General features: G+C 52.0%; 1 protein-coding gene across 1 annotated transcript in view; it reads right to left on the minus strand.

The window, feature by feature from the left end:
* Dnah17 (dynein axonemal heavy chain 17) overlaps positions 1–18,758 on the minus strand; it is a 137,513-nt gene that overhangs the window by 74,037 nt on the left and 44,718 nt on the right. The window contains exons 19-31 of the mRNA XM_008849677.3: positions 16,544–16,792; positions 12,748–12,870; positions 10,689–11,036; positions 10,508–10,599; positions 10,086–10,212; positions 9,409–9,561; positions 7,879–8,004; positions 7,432–7,539; positions 6,009–6,140; positions 4,974–5,134; positions 4,407–4,563; positions 3,471–3,575; positions 57–214 (exon numbers count right to left, since the gene is read on the minus strand). Coding sequence (XP_008847899.1) covers positions 57–214; positions 3,471–3,575; positions 4,407–4,563; positions 4,974–5,134; positions 6,009–6,140; positions 7,432–7,539; positions 7,879–8,004; positions 9,409–9,561; positions 10,086–10,212; positions 10,508–10,599; positions 10,689–11,036; positions 12,748–12,870; positions 16,544–16,792 — 2,039 coding nt within the window. The remainder of the gene's footprint in view (positions 1–56; positions 215–3,470; positions 3,576–4,406; positions 4,564–4,973; positions 5,135–6,008; positions 6,141–7,431; positions 7,540–7,878; positions 8,005–9,408; positions 9,562–10,085; positions 10,213–10,507; positions 10,600–10,688; positions 11,037–12,747; positions 12,871–16,543; positions 16,793–18,758) is intronic.

Genomic DNA, 18,758 nt, shown 5'->3' on the forward strand with positions numbered 1-18,758 from the left:
CCTCCTCCTCTCACTCCTTGGCCTTAGGCCCCTCTGCTGGGCCCTTCCCCTTTCACCTGAATAGGGCCTTCAGGTTCTCGGGCAACTCCGTGCGTCCAGCATAGCCAGGGTTCATGGTGATGAAGAGGCCCACGGTGGGGATGAGGCTGATCATCTCCCCCAGGAAGTTGAACTTCTTTTTCTTGGCCCGAATTGCATCTTGGACACATTTTACCTAGATAGTTGGTACATAGACAGACCAACTTCGTACTGTTGGCTATAACCACCACTTCTTTTGTGTGTGTGCATGTGGGGGGGTGTGTATGTGTGCAGGTGTGTGCATGTATGTGGACGCCAGAGGCCAACAGATGTCTTCCTCGATTGCTTTCCACCTTATTATTTCATTTTTATTTTTAATTGTGTGTGTGTGTGTGTGTGTGTGTGTGTGTGTGCATATGTGAATGGGTGCCCACTGAGGCCAGAGGTATCAGATTCCCTAGAGCTGGAGCTACAGGCGGTTGTGAGCTGACCAATGTGATGCTGGGAGCTGAACTCGGATTTTCTGTAAGAGTAGTAAGTGCCCTTAACCACTGAGTCATCTCTCCAGCCTCTCCACCCTATTTTTTGAGACAGGATCTCTCACTGAACCCGGAGCTCATCAACTGGCTGGACCGGCTGGGCAGAGCGCTCCAGGAATCCTCTATTTCCACCTCCCCAGAGCTGCTATTACAGGTGCACGCCTTGCATCTGGCGCTTTATACGAGTTCTGGGTATCGAGCTCAGGTCCTCAAACTTGCATGGCAAGCGCTTTACCAACTGGGCCATCTCCCCAGCCCCTGTGACCCCACTTCTGTTAAAGCATGTGATGGCTGTGACGTGGCAATGGCCCTCACGTTGTCACTACCGCCCAGCTTCTTCCAGCACTAGGCTGTCCCCCACCTCTATGATCTTGTCACATACAAGTGTTACACAGCGTATACAACCTCTTCAGATGGGCTTTTGTCTCGGCAGTGTCCTGGCCCTGCACCCTACCCGTTCTGACCCTTCTCTGACAGGAACCCGCCAGAGACCTATTAATAGCCATGTGTGTATCCAAGAGTCTCCGAGACCCATGGTTGCTGACCAGATTAAGTGAACATCAGGACTCTGGTCTATATGTTTTGGTTTGTGTTTTGTTTTTTTGTTTTGCTTTGCATTTTGTTTGAAAACCTACAGAAAGTAGCTGCAAATTACCAGATCACCACTTGAGGGAGCCCCAGACTTGTGGTTGAAACCTCTCAGCTGCCTGACCAGGCTTAGCCAGTCAGTACACAGTTGTCTTGCCTGGTCACACTGGGCCTCCCTCCTACACCTGGACAGGGCTAGAGCCGAAACTGGGCACATATCCCACTGTGAGGCTTCATACAACATTCTGGGGTTCGTTCCCTGATTTGGGGGTGGGGCAGGAGCTTCAGATGTGTACTGGGGAGAGAGGGCACTGGCCTAGGAACTAGTCACCCCATCCTGCACCTCACTGGCCAGTTAAGCATGGAGGGAGGTGGGTGGAGGGGCGGCTGCTGCCTGTACCCCAGCGCCCTAGCAAACCTGTCGTCCTCATGTTCATTTCCTTCTCAGATTAGAAAAAGAAGACACGGGGGGCTCTGGAGCTCTCGTTCCCCCGGGCCGTGGGTCCCTCCACACAGGATAGCCGGGAATCCTGCCCTCCACAGCCTCACTGGCTTTTCCTGCTGGAATTCTAAGAAGAAGGTGCCTTTGCCAAAAAGCATTGATGTGTCACTTGGCATAAAGGTGCCTTATGGGTAACCAACAGCAGGATGAAAATTGGGCTCCTCGGCCTTCACCCCAACTCTTTTCTCAGTCCGCCTCTTATGTGGCATCCCAGGGACAGGTCCTAAGGACTGGCCTCTTATGACAAGAGTGGAAAATACCCTCCCTCCCCACACTAGACTGCTTAAATATGCGTAACCTAGCCCCCTTCCCTGGATGATCCCAGAACCCTTGCTAGTACCCCTCCCTCCCTACATGCCCCACCCAGGGCAAGGAAACTGGCCCTTGCCGTCCTGATTGAACTTCCTTTCTTGCTCTCTACCTTCCCATTCAGGTCCTGGGGCAGGTGGCTGAACCTGGTCTGTAGGGGCCTTCGAAGTCAGGCCTCTGCGCTAGGCCTCCAATGACTGACTCTCAAGTTTGATGCAGGACCGGAGGCTGGCCGCAGGTGACCCCAGAGCCCACCGTTTCTCTAGTCTATCTGGCACCAAGACCACAGGGCCTTGTGTTCAAAATGCAGCAACACCCACTCAAGCTGTACAGGTGATTTTAACAGCTGGGATGCTGGCAGAGGGCCACTCCCCAAATCTGAGGACCCCACTCCTTCCTTGTCTGGGACTCCCCACTGCTGTCCTGTGCCTAGACGCAAAGGGCCATGTCCCCCCGGCCTCGGCACTTTGTCTAATACACCAGCATGCATCCTTAATTCCCAGTTCCACTGACCCCTGTGATGAAGTCCCTGTTAAAAAGTCTGTAGTTTGTCCTAAGACTGCTTCCATACATATTTTAAAGCATTCTTCCTGCACAGGTACATGGTGAACTGTAACCCAACTTTTTGTTGTTGTTGGTCTTTCTGAGAGAGGGTCTCCCTGCAGCTCCAGCTGACCTGGAACTACATAGACCAGGCTGACCTCAAACTCACAGAGATCCACCTGCCTCTGCCTCCCAAGTGCTGGGATTAAAGGTGTGCGCCACACTCAGCAACCCAACTTAACGTACAAATACGCTAACTTAATTCTCCTAGCAAGTAGTTGAGCCAATCCCGGGCAGCCAGCTGTTTAAACTGTGTTCAAATCAGACCCAGCTGTAACCAACCCAGCTGTCTGTCCTTCAGTCACTTCCTTATCTCCGACTGTAAACACAACCTTCCTGTGTGGAACATTCTGGACCACTTTTGGTTTGGCCAGCTGTGTAATCCTAGAATCACAAAGTCAACTAGGAACTGTAAAATTAGATCTCTCTCCCTCTCTCTCACTCTCTCTCACACATTCTCACTCTTTCTCTCACTCTCTCTCTCTAGCCCAGGCTGAGTTTGGAATTTATTTATGTAGACCAAGCTGACCTTGAACATGTGTCAATCCTCCTGGCTCTACTCCCAAGTGGCATGTGCCACCATGCCTAGCATAATCTCCTCTTTTAATGCCCCTAAGCAGAATTAATTACCGCCTCACCTGTCTTCTGTGGCACAGGGGCTGCCTTTCCTGATTCTTACCCTTTTCTCCTCTACGTGTGTAAGCTGCCCAGGGGCCCCTGGAAACCAAGGCAGGGGTCTGAGGCATCTTTATGTCACAACACTGCCCAGTGCCTGGCTGCGGGGGTGGACAACCACAAGGGTCTCTGGGAAACCTGACAGGCCTCCAGTGGGCAAAGCAGCCAGAACCCACCCCCTGCCTCCCCTTCCCCCCTCACCTCAACACCCCCTTGACCTTGCAGAAAGGTCTTACCTGCACTGCAATCACAGACAACACTTCCACTGAGATCCGGTTGAACTCATCAAAGCAGCCCCAGGCTCCCGTCTGGGCCAGGCCCTTGTAGATGTTCCCACAGGACTACAAAGGCAGATAGGGAGGTCATGTCAGAAGGCGGGAGGGGTGTTAGGGCACCCTACCCTGTGGGAGACTCCTGGGGCTCATCTGGGACATGGGGCTTTCCAAATCCCAGGAGGTGGCAGGCTGTTGTCCCAGCAGTGCTCACTCATGTGGCAGCCTGCCTGTGTTTGGAGACAGATCCTTTCACCCTTGACCCCCATAGTCCCAGGGCTTCCCTGAGCAGAAGGCTCAGCTCTGCACAGTCTTGTGATTTCCCCAGGTGTTTGTTTGTTTGTTTCCCTGCACACTTCATTTTACACACACAAAGGAGGAGGGATCCTTTCTAGGTGGGGTGGGGCTGCAAGCATATGGGGAACTTTCCCTGGATGAGTGTGCCTCTTTGTCCCCTGCAGGATAATCCACACACCTGCAGAGGCTGGTACAGATCAATCCCTTCTAGAAACACCTGACTTCAAACTTTCCTTTTCTAGAGTCCATGAGGCTGACATGGATGGGGCCCTTTGGGCTGTGGAGCTCAGCCAAGGTAAGGGAGTCCCCCGCAGGCCAAGGGCCTAAACCCAGCCCTCATTTCCCTCCTGCTGTGCTGTACCTGTTACTGCAGGGGTCTCTCCCTCTAGAGAGGGATCCTTCTAGAATAAAGTCTAGACCATGTGGGCTTGGGAGCCCTAACGCCCACATCAGGGGATGGTGGCAGGGTCATCAGAGCACCCAGTCTCTACTGCTCAGGGTTCTGATTGTGGTACCCACACATTCACACCTTTCTGGACAACCTGCCAGGCCCTGGGGCTCTCCCTGAGTCCCACATGGGGACCGGTGGCTGTGGCTGCTCACCTTATGGTCCATCTGCTCGGAGCAATTGAAGACATACACCATGGTGCCCAGGGCTCTGCCCAGGTCCTTGGTTGTCTCAGTCTTGCCAGTGCCGGCAGGGCCCGCAGGGGCTCCACCCATGATCAGGTGGAGGGACTGCGTGAGCGTGATGTAGCACCTGCCGAGGACCTCCGGTTACCCGAGGCGCCGTGACCCCATGGCCCGCTCTGTGCTGTGCTTTCCCTGTGGTCTCTGTTAACCCTGGGGCTGTTGTACTAGCTCAGCCCCAGGGGGATGAAAGGTAGAGAAAGGGAAGGACTGGGGCTGAGACTGAGAGGTAGGTGTGCTGTAGGCATGGTCCACCTGTGGGTGTCATCCCTGACAACGAACCATCGGCACTGGGGATTACTCAGACAGGTTCTGGGCTGAGTGGTTTGTTGTCCCATCATTCACTTTATCCTCAAAACATGACGGTTCACAAAATCTGTCCCTGCTTTGCAGACCTCAGAGAGGGGAAGTCCATCCCTTGAGACCACGCAGCTCGTGTCAGACCAAGAACATACAGCCTAAACCTTGCGTGGTCCTCACCTGTCTGTGAGTGGGGTGATGACCAGCCGTGGTGTGTTGCCCAGGTACTCGTAGGAGTACTGGATCTGGGCGTCGCAGATGTTGGCAAAGCAGTGTTTTTTCTCCTCATCCCAGCGGTGCCGGAGCTGTGACTGCCAGGTGAAGGCCTGCGAGCTCTCCACCTGCAGAAGGAACCCTGTGTCTTAGCTCCAGGCTGTTTCCCTGGGATCCCTCCCCTGGCTCCCGTACACAACTGTGATGCTGCCCACGGCTGCATCCTGCTAAGAATAGGGACATCTGGGGCAGGGGAGATAGGCCAGACAGTAAGTGCGTACCATGAAAACATGAAACCCAAGTTTGATCCCAGAACCCTTGTGAAATAAAGTTCGGTGTGAGGGTGAGCATGTGTAATCTCAGTGCTGGGGAGGCTGAGGCCAGAGGATCCCCGGGGCTCACTGGCCAGCCAGCCGAGCCTACGTGGTGAGTTCCAAGCCAAAGTCTCAAAAAAGGAGGTGAGGGCCGGGAGTGGTGGCACACTCCTTTAATCCCAACACTTAGGAGACAGAGGTAGGCAGATCCCTGTGAGACGGAGGCCAGTTTGGTCTACATAGAGAGGTCCCTGTCCAGCCATGGCTACATAGTGAGACCCTGTCCAAAAACCAAAACCAAAAACGATAGATGGCCTCCACATGTATGTGAACCTATAGGCACATATACCTGCACACATACGAACACACACACACACACAAATGGGACCTTCTGGCGTTTCACTCATCTAACTACTATGAATCTGATAGATGGCCTCCATATGTATGTGAACCTATAGGCACATACACCTGCACACATACGAATACACACATACACACACAAATGGGACCTTCTGGCGTTTCACTCATCTAACTACTATGAATCGCTCGCTAGGAGGAGCAAGGACAGCTGCTTCCTCCACCATCCCCGCCCTTGAAGAAGAGCTGGCAGGGACTGGGGTCCAGTGCCTGGTCAGTCCCAAATGGTCCCCAGCTCTCCCCAGCCTCCCAGGGACGGAGGCACTCATGCCTTGGCTATGATCATTTTGGCCACCACATCTCGGGCATGCACATCGATGGTGCAGATGGTCATGATCTTCATCCTGTCGCCGGCACTGAGGTTTCCGATGAGCAGGGTGATGAGAGCGTTCAGCTGACTGATCTGAGGAAACAGGGCGCCTGTGCTGGGACCCTGCTTAGTGCTCACCATATTCAGGTGGTCACTGGGCTGGGTTTCCAGGTTTCCCAGGGGAAAGACAGTTGTATAGAGATGACCATGGGCCTTTGTTAACCGTAATGAAAAACAGGAAAAAGTTCTTTTCCCAGTGGGGGTTGGGATGCTAGGGAGCCCCTTAAAGAAGGCCATATACATTCAGTAAAAACAGCTTCCTGGACCTGCTGGCGCACGCCTTTAATCCCAGCACTCGGGAGGCAGAGGCAGGCGGATTTCTGTAGTTGTATAGAGATGACCACGGGCCTTTGTTAACCGTAATGAAAAACAGGAAAAAGTTCTTCTCCCAGCGGGGGTTGGGATGCTAGGGAGCCCCTTAAAGAAGGCCATATACATTCAGTAAAAACAGCTTCCTGGACCTGCTGGCGCACGCCTTTAATCCCAGCACTCGGGAGGCAGAGGCAGGCGGATTTCTGTGAGTTCGAGGCCAGCCTGGTCTACACAGTGAGTTCCAGGAGCTAAAGGAAGACCCTGTCTCAAAAAGACCAAAGGGAAAAAAAAAAAACAAACCAAAACAAAACACTACAACATCTTCCTATAAAGGCAGCAGAGTGAATCAATTTACACATCCAAAAAGATGACCAGGCTACGTAAGAAAATGCCGATCGTGGCCCTGGGGAGACGCCCCGTCAGTGAAGTACTTCCTTTGCCAGCACAAGGACCTGAGTTGTTTCCCAGAATTCACATAAATAAGCCAGGCATTGCGTGGCACACGGATATAATCCCAGTGTTGGGCAGACAGAGACAGGCAGATCCCTGGGGCTAGCTGGCCAGGTAGTCTAGCCTAATGTGCAAGCTTCAGGCCAGTGAGAGACCCTGTCTCAAAAATAAAGGCAGTTGGTGTTTCTGAGGAAGAACAGCCAAGTGGTACTCTGGGCACATGCGTGCAGCCCCTCCCCCAGTTATCTTTAGTTTCTTGAAGGGAGAAGAGGGCTGGCAAGATGGCTCAGAGTGTAAAGGCACTTATTGCCAGGCTTGACAGCCCAAGTTGTACCCCAAGGACCCACTCGTGGAAGAACAGAATTGATCCCTCAGGTTTTTCTCTGACCATCACATGCTCACAGTGGCACGTGCACATAAACAAATAAATGTAAAAAAAGAGAAGCCAGCAGTGACCGCTTCTGATCCACAAAGAGAGGCTTTGCGGAACTCGACCTTGGAGAGGAGTGGGTTTCTGGTTGCTGCCTGGCAGTTTCGGGGCCGCAAGGCCAAGGCCCCACACCTGCTTTTTGTTGTAGTCTTTGATAGCATTTTCGTATCCTTCCTCCAGCCTCGCAAATGCCAGGCCCACCTCCGTCGTCCACCAGATCTGAGTGCCTGTTAGCGCCACCTGAAAATGACCCATGTCGTGAGTGGTCACTCTTTATGGTTAATAAAAAGAGCTCGTAGTTAGGCGTGGTGGCGCATGCCTTTAGTCCTAACACTCGGGAGGCAGAGGCAGGCGGATCTCTGTGAGTTCAAGGCCAGCCTGGTCTACATAGTGAGATCCAGGACAGCTGGGGCTACAGGGAGACCCCGTCTTAAAAAAAAACCAAAAAAAAAAAAAAAAGAGCTCGTGGCAAGCAGCTAAACCTGTTCCCAACAGATTGAGGGTAACCTGGGGTCTCAGAGCCACAAGAAAGCCCCCATAAAGCTGCACTGCAGGGGGGCCCCCCATCCACACCCAGACCTGGGCTGGGTAGTCAAAGATCCATTGCTCTCTGGGCTTCTCCTCGTAGGTCACCACAGCTTCTGGAATTTCATGTCGCAGTGTGGCACACATTCGGTCCAGCACCCGATTCAGCCATATTTCCACCTGGGGATGGGAGCCACATTGACCATACAGGGTCCCCAGCACATCTCAACTCAGTGATTTGCTTTTTTTACAGAAGAAACTGTACATTTGAGGCAGGAAGAGTAGGGATAACTTTGCAGCCCAGGACCCTACTTGGCTTGACCTACCTACACACACCCCTTGCTCAATGAAGCACTTAGCAACCTGGGACCCCCACCTGCACTGAGCTACATGTATGGCCCTCTGCAAACAAAGCAATCGCTCCAATCTGTAGCCATCTATCTAGTAACCCCTAGTAACTTGTCTTCTGTGGTCAAACATCCTGAAGCACATCTTGGAACCAGACGCAGTTTGCCAATCCAGCCTGCACCAGTTTTGGGCACGTGTGCAGCAAGGCAGACTGTGTCCTCTGTGTGAATGTTTAGGGAAAAACCCCTGTTTACCATCTCATGCCTATACACAATTGGGCATGCATTTGATTAAAATCAGGTGCATCATGAGTAAGGACATGTGCAGGGAACAAAGGCTTACATAATCCAAGCCTGTGGATCAAAGCAGGAAGCCGCCTCCACTATAACCCTAGCAACCAACTAACTCTTCCTGGACCCACAAAAGGTCCTGGGAAATAGCCATGGTCCCCTGACCAATCTGTCTCACAACTCTGTCTTCTGTATCTTCACTTTGGTTCTGAATAAAACCCCTACTACTTTACAATTTGTGTGTGCTACTTCAATTCTTTCAACAAGATGCCAGGAACCTGGAAATCCTGGATCCAGGCAGTGACCACCAGTAATATGTTTGTCAGAGGTAAAAATACTAAGGTTTTCATAGAACAGTAAAAATTGGCCTGCTAGGGCCAATGAGATGGCTCAGTCGGTTAAGGGTACTGGCTGCATAGACCTGGTGACCCAGACTTGATCCCCAGAACCCACATCGAAGTAGGAGAGAACTGAGTCTACAAAGCTGTCCTCTGACCTCCCCTCAAGGCCCTGGCACATGTGTGTCCCCACATCATGTACACAGTAATAAAGTAAAACCACTGACACGCTTACAAACTGGTGGGAAGCCAGTGACATGCCAGCAAACCTTGGTGCCTACACAATTGTCCGTGAGTCAGAGACGGGGGTGGGGATCCAGAGGAAAGTCCATCTCAGTGGTAGAGAGCCTACCTTGCATGCTCAGAAGACCTGAACCCATCCCCAGCACCACAATGGAGCAAGCACAACCCTCCACCACGGCGTCAGGGTGGGAACGGAGCCCTCTAGGGGGTGGGGTCAGTCTCTTTTTAACTCAGTACAGACAGGGGACCTCGAAGAGTTTGAGGGAGGTCAGATCTGTGGGTCTCTGCTGCCTCACCCAGCCCCATCAATAGGAAACAGGGCAGTCGTGGGCCGTCAGCCCGTCACCCTGGGCTCACAGGCTCACCTGGCCCGAGAGATCACATTCCTTATCAAAATCCACATACTCGTCTTCCTCACTGTACATTCCCAGGGCGGACTTGAGCGGTTTTCCACTGGCATCGAGTCGGAACTTCAGCTTACACAGGCTGTCGAAGAGTTTGGACAGGTGGTGGCTCACCTGGGGGAGGGACACAGGCGTGAGGTCACGGAGGGACTCACAGGGCATGCCCACGGTTCAAGGTTCCTTTGAGCTGTTTTACGCTCCCTCCGCTTTCCTTCTGTTTTGGAATATGTGCTCCGTTTTTGGTAAAGAGTAACCGATCCTGGCTCAGGCAACCACAGGAACGGGTGAGGATTGCCCTTGGGCAGCATAAGGTTACCAGAGCCGCCTCCCCGCCCCATGTCCCCCTCGCTCACACTCTCTCTCTGAGCAGCCTTGGGGAACTGTCTTCCTGGATCTTGGGGTATTAGGGTAAAGCATATGAGGACCATACAGAGAATAATTCAGCATGTCTGTTAGACACCCATGAAGCCCCCGAGCTCTTACCCATCCCACATAAGGAGAACAGGAAGAGGGAGGCAGCTGACTTGCTCAAAGTCACACTGTGTGCAGAGCAAATCTGAGGGGAGTCCTACTGTGGGTTTGTCCTTCAGCCTAGGGCTCCCCAGACTCAGGGGTCAGACTTTGGGGGCCTGGCCTACCTCCGTGGGGTCATTTCCATTAGAAAGGATGTCCAGCAGGTCGGCCGAGGAAATGAAATAAAACCTCGGGAAAGCCAGTCTCTTTGTCTCTAAATATTCAGCCAATGCCTTTTCACACACTGACAAGCTGGGAGGAATGACAGAAATGGGGCTGACTGACCGTGCTCTGCAGGGGCTCCCCCCAAGCCTCTCATCCTCTCAATTTACTGAAGGAATCCAGCCTTTTCCTCATAGACCCAGATGAACTTGGAACTTCTAACCGGATGTCCCCATTTCTCCGCCAGCCCTGCTCCTCATCCACCCTGAGAGAAGGGGAGTATTATCAACCCATGACCTGTACTTTTGCACCATCTTGACCAGCAGGTGGTGCATGACCTAGCACCTGGCCCCATCAACACACCTGCACACGTGTGGGGACCCACCTCTTCTTCAGCGACTCGAGTTTATCATAGAGACCCGGCTTGTTGGTGGCTTCCACCACGTTTGGTGTTCTCATGGCATCTGCCATTAAGGCCTAGGAGAAGGGAAGCACAGAGGTGTTGGAGCCTGTCTAGCCCAGAGCAGCCATTTCCAGAACCCTTGAGAAGCAGGTGCTGAGCTTACCTTGAATTCCAGGTCAATGGCATCAAACCGCTTGGAGTCCTCTGGAAGCTGAGCTCGGATGTCTTCCGAGCCAATGAAGATGCTCTCCAGGTGGCTCCAGGTTCTCTGGACCTCAAACCAGATGGAGATGACCGAGTCTGCGGTGGACAGCTTTTGCTGCCATCTGGTCACTTCCTTCAGGAAGTGGGACAGGTACTTGGACATCATCAGGTTCTGCAGCTGTACCTGGTTGTCTTCTAGGGTCTCTACCAACACCTCGTCTGACTTGAGCATCATGGTGCCTGTCCGCAGGTGTGGCTCATGCTCAAATTCCATGGTGGCCCAGGTGGAGTCCAGGGTTTTCAGTACCTTTCGGGGCACAAAGAAACAAGGTATTGTGGTTTGGACGACGACCGCCCCAACACAGGCTCATGTGTTCCATCACGTGGTCCCCAGCTGGTGGTGCTGTTTCGGAAAGTTGTAGAATCTTTAGGAGGTGGAGCCTCATGGAGGAAGTGGTCACCGGAGGAGGTGGGCCTTGAGGGTTTATGGCACAGCCCCACTTCCTCTTCATTTCTTGCTTCATGACTATGGGTTCAGTGTGACCAGCAGCTTCTTGCTGTGGCCACCACGCTTCCCTGCATTGAGGGGAGCTGTGTCCGTCAAGCTGTGTCCATCAAGCTGTAAGCCAGAGTAAACCTTTCCTTCCTGAAAGTGCTTCTTCTCAGGCATTTTATTACAGCCATGAGAGAAATAAGTAATACACGAGGCACTGAGTGTTAGGAATTCTTGGAGGGAGGGTTCAAAGCTCCTGGGACACAGAACAAAGCCAGGGTCTCACACCCATATTGCTCAGTAGCCAAGAGGTGGCCACAGCCCAGAGGCCCACCCACAGGTGAACGGACGGACACATGGGTCCCTCTGTATACGTCGCTGTCTTCAGTCTTACACGGGAGTGAGGCCCTGACATAGACTACACTTCAGATGCAGACACTGGGCTCGGCAAAGGACCCCACACACAAAGGCCCACACGTTGTGCGTGCTAGAGTCACACCTGTCACACATGGCACTCCACGGTATGGCACTCTGGCACACTGACTTCTGAATTAAAAGCATCCAAGAAACCACAGGTGCAAGGAAGGACACGCTGGCCTTTATTAAACATTAACTCTTTTTTTTTTATCTTTTTGAAACAGGGTCTCCTTGTAGCTCCAGCTGGCCTCGAACTCACAGAGATCTGTCTGCCACTGCCTCCCGAGTACTGGGATTAAAGGCGTACACTACTACACCTGGCAGATTTAATTTTTTTTTTTACTTAATGTGTGTGTGTATGCACATGTATATGTATGTCTGTGTGCCAGTGCCTACAGAGGTCAGGAGGGGCTGTTGGATTTCTTGGAACTGGAGTTACAGGCATTTTTGAACTGCCTGATATAGGTACTAAGATCCAAACTTCAGCCCTCCGATAGAGCAATAAATACTCTTAACTGCTGAGCCATCTCTGCAGCCCATGTTTGTTTGTTTTTAAGCCCATTCTTTTTAAAAAAATATTTATTAATTTTATTTTATGTGTTGGAGTGTTTTGCCTGCATGTATGTAAGTGTACCTATGTGGTGCAGTGCCCACAGAGGCCAGAAGAGAGCATCAGATCCCCTGGAACTGGAATTACAGATGGTTGTTAGCCGCCATGTGGGTGCAGGGAACTGAACCCGGGTCCTCCACAAGAGCAGCCAGGGCTCTTAACCGCTGAGCCATCTCTCCAGCCCCACCACCATTCTTTTTCTTGATTCAGGAGATTCATTCCCAGGTGAGGAATGCCTCCCTGAGCCCAAGCGGAACACAACCCTGACCATCACAAGGCTGTGTGCTGGGAGGGAGAGGGTGGCCAGGAATGGCACTGTTTTCAGATAATGGGTTCTGCAAGTATTTGATGAGTTTTCTGTCCTGGACAGGGCAGGAAAAGGCTGCCAGACCTCCTGCCAGTGCAAAGGCCACGTGAGACCCTCAGAGGCATCCTGAGCTTGTGGGCCAGGCCCAGGGTCTTCGGGGAGAAGAGCCACGTGATAGTAACAGTGCCTACCTTCTCCATCCCAGACTCTTTCACGGCCTTGTCCACGATGTTGCGGACCTCGTCCTCGTACTTGTGAAGGTTGAGCTGCAGCAGGTCTGCCAGGGTGGTCTCGTCTGACATTTCAAACTTCACCTGGGGAAAAATGGGCCCGCTCCACTTGAGGCCACACTTGCTGCAGTGGCGGGGGACTGGCCTCACAGTGCTCCACTGCTGAGGTGCCGTGGCTGCTGGTGTGGTGAGCCCTGATCTGTGACTTAGGGGCTCTGTGACTCAGGCCGGTTCCTTCTCCAACCTGTCTAACTGTGTAGCCTCAGAACTCTTCTGGAATGGGGCAAAAAAAGTGTACCCCAGAATTCATGTTCACCCAGGACTGGTAGGGCAAGATCCCACTTGGAAACGGGGACTTTGCCTATGTTAAGGATGAGGTCATCCTGGATTTCCCAGGTGAGCTCTAAATCATGCCAGAGGTATTTTTACAGGAGAAAGGAATCACTGTTGAAGAAGGCCATGAAGATGGGGACAGAGTGGAGGGATGCAAGCACAGGCCAGTGAACTCGTGGAGCTCTGGAAGTTCAAAGAGGCTAAAAGGACCCTGTCCTGGAACCGCCAGTGGGAACAGGGCCCTTCTGGACATCTTCAGAGCTAGGAAGGAACACAGCTCTTTTTTTAAGCTTGCCCATGCTGTGGTGGTCTGTCCCAGCAGTCCAGGAACAAGCCCACCCTGCAGGGGGCTGCTGGGTTAGAAACAGGCAAGGTGCTGATGCGTCACCAACAATGCCAGGTGCTGTGGTCCCACTTTGATGGCTTGGTCTCCAGCCTGAGGAGCTACTGAGAGGTGGTGGGACCTTTAGAAAGTGGGGCCTAGTGGAGGAAGTGAGGTCATGGTGGGTGTGTCCTTGAAGGGATGTGGGGACCCTGGCTCCTCTCTTGCTGCTTCCTGGCCACATGAGGTGAGCAGCCTCCTCTGTCATGCACTCCTGCCATGGACTGTCCCACCACAATCTCAAAGCTGCAGGACCAAGAGACTGTGAACATAACCTCTGAACCATGAATTAGAATAAACCTTTCTGCCCTTTAGGTTGATGACCTCAGGTGCTCTGTCACAGAGACAGAAAGCTAAAACAGTCACCCTGTTCTCCAGTCACTTCCACACCCCAATCAGGCCTTCTCACAGTCACAAAGACAGATGTTTCCCAGCATGGGTTCTGAGCCTTGGAGGAAACTGGTTTATCCATGGATGAACTCTGACAACTTTTCATCATGTCTAGGGAAACACCTATCATGTCTCCTGTGTCCTTATGTGCCCATTCCTCTTTCAGTGGAATTTTATTCACTTTCAGATATTTTATTTTTAAATTATTAGTTATTTTTATTCTTTCTGAGACAGGGTCTCACTATGCCACTCAGGCTAGCCTTAAACTCTTTTATTTTGTTGGGGGGGTGGGGTGTGAGAAAGTATCTCCCTGTAGCCCCAGTCAGCCTAGAACTCACTATGTACGTCCACCTGACTCTGCCTCCTGAGTGCTGGGATTAAAGGTGCATACCACCATGCCCAGCCTTGGCCTCTTAATCCCTTTGCCTCAGCCTGTCGAATTCTGGGATTGCATGTGTTACCATGCCTGGACGTAGCAGTTGCTTGTTGAGGGTCCCTGGGATCTCTCTCTGCACGTCTAGGTGGGGCATGTACAAGGCCCGTCCTGTAGCTGCGTTTCCCTTTTTGTCCCCCACACCTGCATGCCCACCCCATGCCACCCCAGCATTCTTGCTCATTCACCTCACCACGTCTCTAAAATGTGTGACCAAGAAGGTCTGTGAGCCCAGGTGCTGCCCTCCCTCCAAGGTTCTGGGCTCTGCGGACAACGTGCACACTCATACATTCCTCTCGACCTCTGTCAGACCAGTGCACGGGGCTGAAGCCAGCCAGCCGAAGGTGGCTAGAGGGGAGGGAGGATGTCCCCTCCCACAGCACCTGCTGTTCTTTCATTGCTGACTCACAGCAGGGCCAGCTTTTCTCTGTGCGTCCTTGGCCTGTGCAGGGATGCGCAGAACAGCTACCAGGTACAGTCTTGCTCACGGTTGGCTGGTGGTGGGCAAGTCCCCGGCTGCATTCTTAGGAGCTGAGGCCAGCAGGATCTAAGTCTCGGGAATATCTCCGGAGATTTTGGGGTACTGGGATTCGAGCTGGGATGCATAGGGATGCCAGGGGTACAGTTTGTCCTCCCCAGCCTCCCTGTGCTGTATGGACATTCAACAACCAGGATGGGATATATAATTTGCAGGGCCTGGTATGAAATGAACATGTGGGGCCCCTGCCTGATGATGACTGAGTTTCAAGACAGTAGCAGCTGATGCCAACCTGCCAGGCAAGATGTGCTTACGGCTGCAAGGGGTATGGCTGTTATAGGGGTAATCCACACTTTGGATGCTCCACAGGAGGTCTAGTATTGTAGACCTGGTCAAAAGTCCATGACTAGGGAAGAGTCAACTACTGATGTTGGTTCACGCTGCCTTCTAAATATTTATGTTTATATCCTTAGACTAGTGATGTGATCATCCTCGGCCAGAGAAGCTTCTGTTTGTTTAGTGGGCAATAGTTAATTCAGAGACTCATAACTGTTCAAAATTCTGGGAATAATTGACTATTAAGTGCTGTAGTGTATAACTGTCCTCTGAATGCAAAGCTACCGACAGATGCCTTCTTCCCAAGCTTGGTTGCACCTGCTCAGGATCATCACAAACAAACATGGCTGTTGATGCTCCGCAAGAAAGGAGGGGCTGGGAGAGTCAGCAACACCTCCCAAGCAACCCGTCAGCCTCAGTTCCACAAGAGTAGGGACCAAGAGTACCTAAGAGGGGAAGGCCCGTAGGGAGGGGCTCTCACTATTTTGGATGGCTGCCGGAAAGCCATTCACACCTGAATGGAGACTTTCCAGTGTGGCCTTGGGGGTGGGAGTGGGGGCAACTCACACTCCTGTAAGTAAACCCTCACCCACTGATCTATAAATAAGCCTAATAAACTCTGGTTTCCCAGACTGCAGTTTGGAGAAATTAAACCTCGGTTTGTCATAAGGATGGAGGGAGGAAGGGGCCAGGCATTGTTTGCACCTCCAGAAGGAATTTTAGTAACAATCGCTCAGCCTACATGGGACATCTACATCAGCCCACGCAAGGCTCAGAGGACATCATGGAAGAGGGGGTGGAAAGAACGGAAGAGCCAGGGGATGGGGAGAAGTGTGTGAAATGCTGTGTTCTGGACATGACACGGCTGCTGCACCTGTGAGCTCACACGCAGCAGCTGTGACCACTTGCATAAGACCAAACCAGTCAAAACTGCAGCGTAGATAGAGGAACTACAGGCAACTGAGGGCTGTGGGGGGCAGGGGGACATCTTCAGTGGTGTGGCATTCAAGCAACTCTGATTTAGAAACTCAGTGGGTCCCCCCAAAATAAGCAAAAAGATATGAAAATAAGAGGGGAACTTGTTGGGAAGGAGACGGTTCAGCGGGAGTGAGATGAAGAGGTAATGGGGGTGAAAAATGACCAAAATACATTATATACACATATGAGATGATCCAAGGGTAAACATACTTCGATAATGATGGCAGAGCATGAAGCAAGCACAGCCCCTGCCCCCCGGAGTTCAGAGCCCCACAGCACAGAAGTGCAGCCCATGCTCAGGTCTAGCTTTGTCAGTATCTGGCACCAACACCCTCCCCTTCCTCCAGTTAAGCGTGTCAGGCTAGTCCATCCTGAGGCTGGCTCGCTGCTGGCAACCATCCCTCCACCCCACAGCGAGCCAAGGTACCTGGGTGGCCTGCATGAGCTGTTGCCAGTGGCGGTCTCGGATGGCGGGGTTCTGCAGCTCGCTCACGGCACGCAGGGATGTGATCATGTTTTTCACCGTGTTCTCCAGCCCCACGAAGGCATCCCAGGCCTTCATCTCCTTGTCCAGAGACCTCACATCCTTGGCAAACTTCTTACAGTCGATGTCCATCTGTTCCACGTTGATGTCCTTCCACTTGGTGGTCTTCCAATCATCCATGCTGGTGTTGACCTATGGTAGGAGCACTCTGTGTCACTGCCCACCTTTGCTGGAAAACACCTGTCACCCAGGTCCATCTGCTGATGGGGAGCAGTGGAGAATATTTAGAACTGAATCCAGATGTTAGTCAAGTGGATAGATATATGAAAGAGTAAACTAGCAACATGTGTCATGAAAGATGGGCAGATGAAATGCGTGTTGTGGCCTTGTGATGGGTTAGCAGGACTTGGCTCCCTCCTCCTTCCAGCAATGGCTGTGTAACTTGCCTCAGCCAGGACATGTGAGCAAGGCCTGGACTTCTGGGCAGGAGCACCTGATTGCCAACACTTGGCTCAGTGATCTCTTCACCTGTCTTGTCAAGCACATTTATACACAGTCTGGAATACTGAGCTGACCCTTGACAGGCAGCTGCCCAATAGACAGTTGCCTGGAATGAAAGTCCGAAAAGTGCATTTTTGAGACAGGGTCTCTCACTATGTGGCCTCAGTTAGCCTGGAACTCACTATGTAGACCAGACTGGGCTTGAACTCAGAGATCCACCTGCCTCTGCCTAAGTGTTAGGATTAAAGACGTGCACCACCACACCCTGTGAGAAATACATTTTTGCTGTTCAATACACAGAGTCTATAGTGCTGTTTGTTACTGCATGGTAATCTATCTTATACTGACTAATAGGAACATTGTATTTTATTCCTGACAAGAAACAAAACAGGGCCAGGTGTGGTGCCACATGCCTTTAATCCCAGCACTCAGGAGGAAGAGGTGGGCAGGATCCCTGTGAGATTGAGGCTAGTCTGGTCTACATAGTGAGTTTGAAGCCAGTTGGGCTACAGGGAGACTATGTCTCAAAATCCCAGCACTGTAGAGGCAGAGGCAGGAGGATCTCTATGAGACTGAGGCCAACCAGTCTACACAGCAAGTTCCAGGCCAGCTGGGACACACACACACACACACACACACACCACCTGGAAAAAAATTCTACCAAAAATGGAACTAGATGCTGAGGGTCTACAGTCTTCATTTTGGGGTTGGTGCAGAAGCTGGAAGCCACTAGCCATCCGTGGAATCACTGACACAAGCGCTGGAGGTGGAAAGACTTGAGCTTGCTAAGCATGAACAGAACAGGAGGCTGCAGGATGCCCCCCAAAGACAGGAAGACTTGCAGGCTTAACCTGCAGAGGACTCCATGGGCCAGCCTCTGGAGGGTCCCAGTCCCGTCATCTCAGAATGTCCTGCTAGTTGGTTCAGAGGCCTTTTCCTGAGCCCCTACTGTTCATGAGCATCACTGTCTCCCGGACCACGCCCTCTCCAGGGCCACGCCCACTCCTTCCCTCTCCTGGGCCGCTCCCTCTCCTGGACCACTCCCGCCTCTCCCGGGCCACGCCCTCTTTTTAGTCTCACCCGCCTAGGGACTTTTGTTGGGTGAAGTGCATCTTTTCTCCCTCAGGGCAGCTATGGCATCCTGCATGTCACTCACGTGAGAGACTTGGACATAGCTCGCTATAAAAGAGGACCGGAAGTCTTTGATCTAGGCTCTCTCCTGAGGCCTGGCTGTGATAAGCCTGTGACGTTAAGGATTTCCGTGGGGGGACTGGGATGAAAACACCTTCGTTATTTTACTATGGCGTGTTAAAAGCAGAGATGAAGAGACAGAGCACACTGTGGGAGCCCTGATCACTGCCAGACGACAGTTTTCTAACAGAGGAGAGGACATAACTCAATTGTTAGCAAATTAGTCTATAATTCATTCAAAAGAACAAGAAAGAACTCAAACACATTCGAAAACACATGAGCCATGAGAAGGAGAGGCTATCAGAAGCCGACACACACACATACACACATATACACATACACACACATACACACAAACATATACAAAACACACATACACACACATATACACACATATTCACACACATATACATACAGATACACACACACAAACACACACATACACTAGGCTTTTAGAATGCCAGGA

Source organism: Nannospalax galili, unplaced genomic scaffold (assembly GCF_000622305.1).
Source record: "Nannospalax galili isolate Female #2095 unplaced genomic scaffold, S.galili_v1.0 scaffold945, whole genome shotgun sequence".
Classification (NCBI taxonomy): domain Eukaryota; kingdom Metazoa; phylum Chordata; class Mammalia; order Rodentia; family Spalacidae; genus Nannospalax; species Nannospalax galili.